Genomic DNA, 12,500 nt, shown 5'->3' with positions numbered 1-12,500 from the left:
ATAGATATGAGTGTACCTTTTCTTACAGGATATAATAAAAAAATGAGTTCTCTCGCCCATCATTCCAATCACTTGTCTGGAATAACTGGGGCTGCCTTTTCCATTAATCTTGTTAGTAGTGTCTTATTATTATTATTATTATAATAAGCTTCCCTAAACTGGAAGAAGAGACCTCTGGTGGATGAATTAATCCTATCCCTCACATCAGTGGGTAAAAAGCTGTACTTACACATTTCCACAGTTGCAAACCACCATTTTGTGACTAAAAAATAAAACAGCAATGTCAATTGCATACCCTAGATTGAACTAGTATTATCCCGAGACCAAAATTAACCTATTGCCGACGGGTAAAAATTTGGCAAGTTGACGTACGCACGGGCTTGTTGGTGCGCATCGGCAGTTTCCCCTGTTTGCGCCCGGATCGATCTGTAGTTTGCGAGCGACATATAGCACCTAAAAGCTTTTATTTTGCTAAAATTTATAAAAATATTAAAATTTTGAAGATTTACCTTCATTATAGGTGCCATGGCCTAAAATCTTTACCACATAAATGAAGCTGCTATTATCGGAGAAAATCAACCTCCCTCCGACGAGCCAGTAGCGCGGGAAAGGGCATGACATGATGCCCCTGGCCTTCAGTCCAAAACATGTACGTACATGCCACCCGGCGGCAATGGGTTAATGTTCTAACAACATAGCTAAGAAGTTGCACAATGTTGGCTAAACCTTAACTGAATGCATTTCTGAACATTTTTATTTTGGTGCGAGCATTTCTTCAACGCTGAGGGGCTTGCATGTATTTTTCTATGTGCTCCATGTATTTGTATTTGTGCATATGCATTTATATTCATGTATATCTTTATGCTTGGGTTTATGCGTGTATGCCTATACATAATTTTGTATTAATGTAAGTACTTTATGTATGTATGCAAAGATGGATTGGGGATGTTCAGCTAGGGTGTTTGGGGTTAGCCCCTTCCCCTGAGAAAGTGTAAGGGTTTTGACCAATTTCTGATTCCTTTTACTTATCTACGTATGTACATACGTGTGTGTGTGTGTGTGTGTGTGTGTGTGTGTGTGTGTGTGTGTGTGTGTGTGTGTGTGTGTGTGTGTGTGTGTGTGTGTGTGTGTGTGTGTGTGTGTGTGTGTGTGTGTGTGTGTGTGTGTGTGTGCGAGAGATTTAGTGAATGAGTGTGGAGACAAGAGTGAAACAGTGTGAGAGAAAGTGCTTGAATAAATGAGTGAAGGTATGAGAGAGTGTTTTTTGCCTTTGCATGAGTGTTGAGTGAGTGTATGTTAGATTTTACAGGAACAGCACTTTACTTATGCTGGAAAAAGTGAAGTGTGAGGCATAGGAAACTATACAAGGAGAACAATGGAAGAGATCCAACATCAATTAAGAGCTAACAAATATATGTGTTTTGGATACCCAATATGAGCACATTGTTTTCTATTTTAGTTTTTATACTATAAGTAAGTAACATACAGTAAAATGTAAAATGAATGCTAAATAGACACATGATGGCAATAAAAATGCTGTCCGAGCACAGTAGAGCCACCAGTGTATACTGATCAATATAAGAACTTAGAACAGTGTAAACAGATAAAAACCTTGTTTCTGTCATCTAATATAAACATATCAGGCCATCTCTCATACTGTAAAGTACCAAAAGCTTAAGAGAGCATTATCTACAGCACAGCTCAGTTTACTACATAACCTGTCCAAAACATCTATCCAAAATTTAATCAAACAGCCAATTCCATTTCATTATCGTTGCTACAGGTATTTATCATTTGGAATTTAACTATGACATCAGCTTATTTCCTTTTATTGGGGGGATAATTTTATGCAGTCCAGAAAAAAAAACTCAATCTACAGTTATCCCACTCAACAGGAGTAAAACAGCATTTAGGGCAAGAGTGTACCTTGCCGAAACCCTAACTTGCCAGGTTCTTTTATGTGGTAAAATCATTACACTATACAGCAATATATCAGTTCTACAGTGCCTAAAATTGTGTCATAATTCTGGAAAAATGCATATGATATCTGCTTATATATTAACTCTCATTACTTTTTTTCAGAATTCTGTTGCAAAACAAATTTACCAAAACACAATAACTTTGGCCAAATACCTTTTCAATAATCATTCTTCAAAATCATATATGCCATACAATAATACTAAAACTAACAATGTACATTGGGTTACTAATCTTTGTATAGGATTATTTAGAGATATAATTATCCTAATTATTATGCTAATGATTTACATATCACCTTTCCAGAAGTATGACTATGACATTTACAAAGCTAAAAAAGATCCAGTATAATTTACTAGGGAGTTTCTTGATATACACAGTATATAATCAATACCCATACAGTGCTTATGTGAAGTGATATCACAAACAAACTCATGTTGCGTCTGCAGTCACCTGTACATCCGCTTTGCAGGCCTGAGTGGTAATGAAGGTGTTATTCAATATAATATCAATGAATAAAAACACAAGATATTTGACATTATAGCACAATTTTTACCTGGCATTTCACACAAAAGATCATATGCTTGTCTCCTTTATGAGACATCCAGAAGTAACATCTTGGTGAGTTTGAATAATACACAAAACACTGATCAGGTTATTTTTCTTCCATGAAAGACATATTTTAGGTCATTAAGTTTTTGAGAATAGAGTTATACTAAAGAGTCAGGACATTATAGAAAAAAAAAGGAAAATACCAAAAAATAAATAATTCCCCAACAATCACGTTGTTTAAGATATATATTTGCAAAAATATTCCTGAAAAGTTCAATAAATGAATATATAATTCACAACAATAGATGTAATCATATTGTTCTTGGTAAAACATATCTTCTTAGAGTGCACACTGCAAGTATACACTGTGTCCTCTGTAGTATCTACCAAAAGACAAAGTTCACTAGTAAACACACATGACCCTTCTATTATATATGTATTTGCAACTCATAACTAAATTGCAACAATTATTTCTTCTGCTTGTTGTTAACAAGTTTTATTTGTATACAAAAAGAGATACTAAAACATATGCTTTAAAGATTAACAGTGTAGTACTATTTTTAAATTATGGCCTGTAAAATAGAAATATAAATTCAGCATAAAAGGACCTTTTTGTAAATACTGGACTTAAAACACATATATGAAATGATGGATACAATTACACATAAACGTATCTGTCCCTACTAGAAAACACTCTCTTCTCTATTAGTAAGGTTCTTTCACTTCTTACAAAGTTGGAAGATGTTAATAATGAAATATCCTGAAGAATTTTTAATTAGCTGATAACAAAATTGCAATTGATATCTAAATAAATAGGTTTTGCTGTACTGGGTTTCCCTTTTGGTTGTGTTCCCAGCTATCAAAAATATCTGAGAAACATCTCTTAACCAATCCAAATATTTATCCATATGGTCCTACCCTCTTATTCTATTTCATTTTCTGAATGTTTAGGAGAACTGAAATTTTCTCTGTTATCATCCAAATCAAAGTTATTTTGTTAACTGAAAGGAAATAAGCAGGATCTGAAAACCTAATAAATCTCTTCCTCTACATAAAACACTGTCATATGTAGAGATCAACATTTGACTGATCTATGTAAAGAGAAATCTTTGCATTTCAAAATCCATCTGTGCCTTGGAGTTCAGCAAATATGAACAACATAATATCAAACAATACACTGAAAACTTTAGATCTTCAAAACAATCTTCTATACTACAATTCTCACTTGCTTGACTTTCTGTATGACTCACAATACACACTTGGGTAGCAGTTAACTGAAGGCTTCCTCTGAGATGGAATCCTCCAAAATCTGTCTGTCTATCATTCACTCTGCCTCTTCTTACATCTAGCACATCCTCACAAGTACTCATATATGTGTTTTAAGTTGAATGAGTTAGTTGATGCAGGACAGGCTCCTGCTACCTGCTAGGTGCAGAGATATACAACCACTCTTGAATTTCTCTGACTGTTTGATTTCAGATGGGCTCAGCAAAGTGGAGAGTGGACCTCTTATAAAGCACTTTCAGGATATAGCCTGTGCAAGGTCTTTGTCAAAGTGATGGAGGGTTGATAGTTACTTTTAAAGCATTAGTCTCCTACACAACCTCAGCTATAATTCCATCTGTTTTTGTACCAGTTCTCTGGCATTGTAAACAGATGGTTATCTTAGTAGGACTTTGTGTATTTACCTTCTCTGTTCCACAAGATGGTAAGTGTAATAGATAAGATATATGGGGTGCACAGTGGAAAATGTAGCTTGGCTTGTAGTGCCTGATTTTATGAGTGCAACTCACTATCTCTGCTGTCACAGGCACATTTCTTGAGGCAGTGCCACTATTTTTTCCTCATGTATTTGTGTAAGTATATGTATGTATGTATGTATGTAGATATGTATATATATACATTTGCATATATATATATATATATATATATATATATATATATATATATATATATATATATATATATATATTATATATTATATATTATATATTATATATTATATATTATATATTATATATTATATATTATATATATTATATATATTATATATATGTATATATATATATGTATATATATATGTATATATATATATGTATATATATATATGTATATATATATGTATATATATATATATATATATATATATATATATATATATATATATATATAATATATATATATACACACACACACACACACACACACATATATATACATACAAATGTACACACAGTTGCCACTGGTTACTAAAGTTTTTTGTTTGTTTCAAGGTCTTTTCCAACAGCAGGCAAAGGTATTCCCTACTATTAGGAGTGACTTCTTAGGAGTTGGTCCTTTTCCTTCATTTAGGGGATGATGATTCAGGGCAAATGATTACTCTGGAAGTTACTTAGCTCTTCGAGGTGTGAGATTACTAGATAATTCCTCAATATATTAAGTGCAGGACACTGGTGTTTCCTTTATTCCCCTCTGTTCTTTACCATTTGATATTTCAAGCTTTTGTAAAAGCTCTCAAGGGCACAGAATGAGAAATTTGATGGATGGAAATTTCTATTTCTCTGTCAGTCGAGGTTTGACACAAGCACATGCTCTCCTTTTATATTCTTCTAGTAACACAGGCAACAAAAAATTATAAATGTAGATTCTATATAAATATCAAGCAATTTTGGTAGTAACTGCAAGGACACTTACTGGTCGGACTGTAGGTAAGTGTAACGTAACAAAATCTTGGCAAAGTCTAGCTCTGTGATGGCAGGCAGGCCCTTTGAAAATTCATTGAACTCAATCTCTAGGACTTCTGTCTGTAGGTTTTCCATAAACCTGAAATGAAGACAATAAAATCCATATTAGACAATAAAGATGCTATTCTTTTCATCAGATATATTGTGTTAAACAAAGTTCATGATTAGTACTTGTATACACCCAACAAATAATGAAATAAAAAAGAGTGTGCTTGAGGCTGCAGGTCAAAAGTTTTCATTTTGAGAAATTAACAAATTACCACATGTACCTAATGCCATGATGCATCATTACTAAAAAGCAAACTGATTAACAATATCACAGACCAAGAAGAGTAACACATACTATGATGAATGGCTGGTAAAACACTATGCACAAATAAGTTTAGTAGATGATATAACAACAGCTAAAAAGTCCTCTTGGTCTTATCATGCATGAAGAGTGCTTTTTCTGTAATGAACTCACCACTACAGATACGGAACAAGCTACAATACCTTATGGACCAACATTCACTATTTCTACTTCCAAAAATGACCATATTCATGCATCACAAATTCTATAGTATGTGTATGTGAGTAGTAAAGGAAAAGAAAATATGTATATGTGTTAATAACAATAAAAAATTATAAATGTGAGAAACAAGAAAATTGCAAAGAAGCCATCGTCAGCATGAAACACAGCAAGCCACAAAATCTTCAAACAGACTCACATCTTAAATTCTTCGAACTTAAGGTCCTGCTTTCCTTTCTTTCCAAAGAAGTGGAGTAGCAAAGTCGTGTCGACAACATGACTCTTCTGCAGCTCATCCTCCAGCACTTCCTCCACCTCCCCATCCTCTGCTAAGTCATTATGTTTGAGTCATGAAGTCTTTTTAAACTTATCTATTTACTTATTTATCTATTTCTCTATTCTTGATCTACTGTCATACAATTATTCATTGAGTACATGGCTCTCAAAAATGTGTGAGATGATGACAATGATAATGATGATGATGATGAAAGAGGAGAAGGACAAGGATAATGAGGAAGAAAGTGAGGAAGAGGAGGAGGAGGAGGAGGAGGAAGAGGAGGAGAGAGAGGAGGAGGAGGAGGAGGAGGAGGAGAGAGAGAGGAGGAAGAGGAGGAGGAAGAGGAGGAGGAGGAGAGAGAGGAGAGAGAGGAGGAGGAAGAGGAAGAGGAGGAGGAGGAGGAGAGAGACGAGAGGAGGAAGAGAGAGACGAGAGGAGGAAGAGGAGGAGAAGGAGAGAGAGGAGGAGAAGAGAGAGGAGGAGGAGGAGGAGGAGGAAGAGGAGGAGGAGGAGGAGGAGGAGGAGGAGAGAGAGGAGGAGGAAGAGGAGGAAGAGGAGGAAGGGGAGGTGGAGGAAGAAGAGGACAAGAAAAATAATGATGATGATGATGATGAGGGGAGGTATAGGAGGAGTGGCAAGTGTCCATGCAATGGCTAATGTATCATGGACCACCATGGAAAATCGCAAGTCCAAAGGGGGGTGCCTAGAGGATCTTCCCTTCGAGGAAGAGGGGCTCTTTCCAAAATGGTTTGCAACTCACGGCTAAATGTGTATACATGTAGGAAAAGGGTTGGAGGGCATGTGTTACAGGGTTTGGCCTGTCATATGGTATGGCCTGAACAGTGGCATTTCCATGGTACTTCTGTGACTGGTAGTTCACAGGGTATGACTGACTGTCCCTGCTTGGAGGCTTTGACCTTGATGTAGCCTTGGCCTATCTCAAGCTGCTTGGATGAATAAAAGAATCCCATATGAATTTTTTGAGACCAGGACATAAACCTCTGTATTATGACACTATTTTTTGAACTGAAATAATTTCACCTTCCAGAGAACTAGAGATAATATTATAATGAAAGAGACTTGATACTTTCACAAGAACATAAAATTATGTGTACAAGTCTACTGGTATTAGTGTCCAAGTATTTCTGAAGATACTAGTGAACATATGTGTCCAAAGCTTATTCCTTGCTTTACTCCTTATAAAGTAGTACAAGTCAAGAATAATAAGGCACTGCAAATTCTTATGCACTATCATTTTGACAGATTAATATTAGCAAAAAAATATAATTCACCTGTAAATTTCACAATATTTGCACAACTCTATGGGAATACCCCTCCAGCTTTTACTAAGGTCTCCCTTCACCCCTTTCTTATATTTCTAACCTTTCAGTCCACCACTTTGACGAGATAGGCCCTATAGGCAAATACCTCATGATAATTATCAAATGAACTCTAAATCAAATTCTCCCTTCTGACAGCACTCATTTTCACAGTATTTACCTTGCAATGGTTTGCCATCTACAAGAATTGATAAATGTCACTGGGAAAATTGCCTATTCAGTTTTGGGTTTCATACACGAAAACATTCATATTCAATTTTCAAAATAAGCACTCATTATGTCTATGATACATAGGTGATTTAATACTTCTATGTCTGTGCAGTGGCTAACAGGTCAGCTAGACCACCTTAGTAAATGGCAAGCCCAAAGGGTAGCTTGAAGGATGGCCTCTGCCCAGGATGGGATGACTCATAGAAAAGTGTATAGACAACAGGATCAGGTTGTAGGTCATACATGAAGGGGTGTGGCCTATTGTATGACCTGGGTCAAACAGCAGTGAGTTCATGGTAGTTAATCCACGACTAGTGAGCTCGCAGTAGGCAGGGTATGATCAGGTGTTCCTGTTACTTGGAGGGCATGATCTTAATGGAATTTTGGCCTATCTCAGCATGAAAAGGAATTGAAAAAGGAAGAGAAAGAAGAAGAGAGAAGGAATAGGAGGAGGAGGTTCATGCAGGAAGGATAATGTGTAGTCAATATGGATAAGAAAAATAATGATGTTGCTATAAAGTGATATGAGAGGAAAATCCATGACTTAAAGGGTATATTTTCTGTTTCATTACCAGACATCTGAGTACCCTATATATAATTCTTTTTATAAAAGAGGAGGATAAAAAAATCTGAGCTCTTCATCTAGTGCCACAATTACTTTACCTAAATAAGACTAAATATGATTTGTTACAAATATCTACATCAAGAATTAAGAAAGCACATCAAATTCAATATTTCTTATTCTACAGCACATTACATACCTCCTTCTGTTTGTTTAACTGCTCCCTCCAAGGCTCGGTTTAGTCGGTCTCTGCGAGCCGTACTAAAGATCTTCTCAAGCTGTAAAATCAGTGATATATATTACTTTCATTTATATAAAAAAAACATTACTGAGCTAATATATATTTATGTTTTAATTCATATTTATCTTTGCCACAAAATATCTTCACATCAAGCACTTTTAAATACAAATCTATAAAATATAAATTCTCATTTTATCAACAAGCTGATCAGCAATTTTTATACTCATAAATGAAAGCCCAAAGAAATAGCATATGTCTGAAGCGCAAGTCACACCACATGAGGTTGCGAAAGTCCCATCATGTGTTTTGAAATCAAACAGCCTGCAACACTCCATTGTCTAAAGTAGCAAACTATGTTATGACCATAAAAGGAATGATCACTGAAACTGTAACATTAGGGAAAAGAACAAGTTATGTGAGTATCACAGTACATAAAGAACAATGCAGTCTATATCTGGCAACTAAAAACACATGTTTATTAATGATATTAGACTAGTTCAAACTATTTATATCTATGAAAGAGAAGTCAGTGCGTAGAAATATACAGTAGCATCTCTGCTACAGGGGCAAAAAATCCTTTTCTTCGTCTTTTTACACACATTTTATCAATCAATATTCAGTGTATTACACAAAGGTCATCATTATTGTAGGTCTAATAGATCTAACACATTTTCCAAAAATGCCAGTAAATACAATCATACAGGGTATAGATCCCTTTACATTCTTTGTTGGTCATCTAGAGAGGAAGAAATCTAGGAGAAATATAAGCAAACCCACAACCCAGAGGTCACAAATGCAGCTGGCCTGAGAGAACAACCCAAGAGCTTTGGCAGATCTAGACATGCCTGGAAACTCCTGCAAAATTAAGCTATGACAAGGACTAAACCCTGTCCAACACCCATTTCTACAGATATGAAAAAACAACTCACAACACCAAAGCTCCTGTGAAAAGCTTGAAGACATGAAAATTGGCAGGATCTACCCAGAAATATTTGTCACCTTGGAAAACAAAACATATAGTGGCTGGCCATGGCCATGACAGATATCAACATCAAAAGCAAGTATCCACTTATCTGAAGACATAGAAAAAATGTAGTTATAATCACATCCAGTGTAGACTGACCCTTTCTATCTTCTTGAAAGAATCACATGAATCTTACCTAGACCAAAAAGAGATACTTCAAAACAAGTTCTTGCTTGACATTCTACATAAACATAAGCTATGAGAAAAGTAGGAATCAGAGCAATCTTCACAGGCCTGTCAGCAGCCTAGGATACAGTCTGGTGAAACAGACTTATTACACTAAGCTGATCAGAACAATAAAATCTAAGAACCATGACTGGGACACAATATTTTCCAAGGATATTTTAGTAAAGATGCTGCAATCTTAGGAAAACAGTTACCTACTGACTGGCCCTAACTCATTTCAATGTTTTCACCAATGACATACCTGGAACAGTTCTGAAATTTGGAAATGCAGACATTCTGGACATGGTACATTCTGAACAACACTAAAGCGTAAGTCATAACAATGAAATAAACAACCAACCCTTGATAGCAGATATTCTACTCAAAATATCTTGAAGTAACATTGAACCAGACCCTAGCCTGCTCGACAAATATTCAAAACAAAGAACTAAATCTGAGAATGAGGAACAATGACACAAGAAAACCTGCCAAAACAACTTGGAAAACATTTACATTAAACTTTAGCATAATATTGTGCCTCAGTAGAGTACTAATGAGTCCACAGCTAAAAACAAGAAAAATCTAAACAAAGTGAACAAAACAACTAGAGCAGAACCTAAATGAGCTCAATCACTTCCCTTATAACGGAAGAAAATAAGCAACTCAAAAGAAGTATGCATATCTGATAGATGAATACCTAAATACCCCAATGCAGTTTATGTGTGGTCCCAGCTCCCTCCAGAATGAAATCCTGGAAACTTTGCAACAGTTTGGCTACATGAATGGCAAAAGAAAGTTCCATGGGCCAGAGGCCTGATTCAAAACCTATCAAAACCTGTGCTAAGATTTTACACTACAACCAGAAAACAATGGACCCTGTCAGAAAGACAAGGGTCATGCCATGGTAGAGCAGCAATGAACATGTATTGCTGTAGGGACCATATGATTCCCCTCTCTGTCCTGCATACCAAGAAGCAGCTCAGGACACAGACCATTTGCTGTTGTACTGCCCAATAGCAAGACTATGTGAAGGCCTGACAGACTATCAGCAAAGTCAGATAGACCTTCACATTACCAGCAAATGAACATGCTGTGGAAAAATAGCCACATTTCACCCTACACAGCATTTCAAAGATGGCAATTTAGACAAAAAGGTCAACCTGTCCATCTATCTCAATACAATGTAATTCATAATGGAGATGTGGAAAAATCCTGTATAATATGTACATTTCAATACCAGGGACAAGGAAAGCCGACCTTAGACCAAGGTATATCCCTTTGATCCCCCAAGGGATAATAACCATACAATAGATTAATATCACCTGTTGAATAAAAAATGGTTTCACTCAGGGCAAAGCTCTTATTCTATATTGCCTAAAAGGTACATACAGTTAAGACAATAAACATGGTCAGGTCAGTTCTTCTTAAAATATGCTGGAAAAAAATACTACCACATACGAAGAATAAGAAAATCAGTAAGAATATCTATAAGAGTTAAATAACTGAGAAAATATGAGGACAAGCCAATAACTGAGATTAAAAAATCATAATACAGAGGACACAGGTAAAAATCATAACACAACTGACTATTATAGTCATATATACATGTATGTCTATAGACACAACACAATAATCAGGGACCCAGACATAAATAAAAACATGAATAGATAATGTACAAACTTTTGCCCTTGTCTTCTTCACAATATCATTCTAGCATTACATAAGTACTTACATAATCAGCATAATCAATGTGAGTCACTATGTTAGAGCCTAAGGAAAAATTATAATATCAAAACATTCGAGTCAGTAGACAATAATGTATTTAATACACATGACAAACTGCTATATTTGCAAATAACCACACACATCACTGCTTATAACGATATTCAACATGTTAATCACACGGAACTACATGAGCTGGTCAGAGTAATATACAACATTAGACAATGAATCAGCTAACAATGTCAGTATTCATTCTGACATTGAAGGAAATGGTACACAGCCTTGCCATAAGCCAGAAGGGAAGAGCCTGCCTCAAAAACAAGATAAAAAAGAACAAAAATAATAAAAAAAAAAATAAAAATCTTATTTTGGAATCTACTTTCCTTGATTTGCTTATTCTTTCTAACTGTATTGTTCATTTTTTTCCATCTACATAGCTTTTATTCATTTAATATTTTCTCTGATGCAGTTCATCAGAAGCAAAACAAATTTCCAATGAACTTTGGTTCTTTTATAACTTGTTATGGGGAACATCATGTGACTATCCTTAAAATATGATAATAATCACATACAAACTTTCGTTATTATGAAATGCAGAATGCAAAATCAGTTAGAATTCCAATTAACATTTCATTTCATGGAGTTACAAAAATCCTACATCTTTTCCCTGACTTTAAGATATGGGTAAAACAAGTCATTCATGTGTACTAGAACTGCTGAGATTTAATTAATAAAGTTTAAAATATTTTTGTATTGTTTATGAATATCACCATCCAAATTTCATACATATATTGCATTTCTCTCTGTAAATCCTTAACTTCCTGTTTGTTGTATTTGGACATAAAATAAAATAAATGGAAAAAAGAGAAAAAAAAGTGATGCCTAAGCACAGAAAATTCTCCAATGAACAATTTACAAGATGTTCCCCTTTAAAAAATATCAACAATATCCTTAAGAATACAGGCAAAAGAAAAGTCTACAAATCTTTAGAGAAAGAAAAAAAAGAAAAGAAAAGAAAAAAAAGAAATGAAAAAAGAAAACAAAAAAGGAGTGTAAGCACCACCCCTGAGGCAGCCTTCCAGCTCAAGCAACAATACTGGCTGCGAGAGGCAAGAAAGAGAGACCTGCATGGCACTACCAACCAGCGAAGAGCACATGGAACACTCCCAAGAAAAGAG

The 12,500-nt window shown here is 35.2% G+C and overlaps 1 protein-coding gene across 11 annotated transcripts in view; it reads right to left on the bottom strand.

Moving 5' to 3' along the window:
* The window catches only part of MICU3 (Mitochondrial calcium uptake 3), a 46,027-nt gene that overhangs the window by 7,662 nt on the left and 25,865 nt on the right, over positions 1-12,500 (bottom strand). For 6 of the 11 annotated variants that reach the window (XM_070142844.1, XM_070142841.1, XM_070142847.1 and 3 more), the window contains 3 exons: positions 8,370-8,448; positions 5,981-6,107; positions 5,224-5,352 (listed from right to left, as the gene is read on the bottom strand). In XM_070142844.1, coding sequence (XP_069998945.1) covers positions 5,224-5,352; positions 5,981-6,107; positions 8,370-8,448 — 335 coding nt within the window. Of the gene's footprint in view, positions 1-5,223; positions 5,353-5,980; positions 6,111-8,369; positions 8,449-12,500 lie in introns of all 11 variants that reach the window. The other 5 variants (XM_070142843.1, XM_070142840.1, XM_070142845.1 and 2 more) reach the window with 1 other exon arrangement.

Source organism: Penaeus vannamei, chromosome 30 (genome assembly GCF_042767895.1).
Source record: "Penaeus vannamei isolate JL-2024 chromosome 30, ASM4276789v1, whole genome shotgun sequence".
Classification (NCBI taxonomy): Eukaryota; Metazoa; Arthropoda; class Malacostraca; order Decapoda; family Penaeidae; genus Penaeus; species Penaeus vannamei.
Note: the sequence above shows the minus strand (reverse complement) of the source record. Positions and strands in the feature narration are given on the sequence as shown.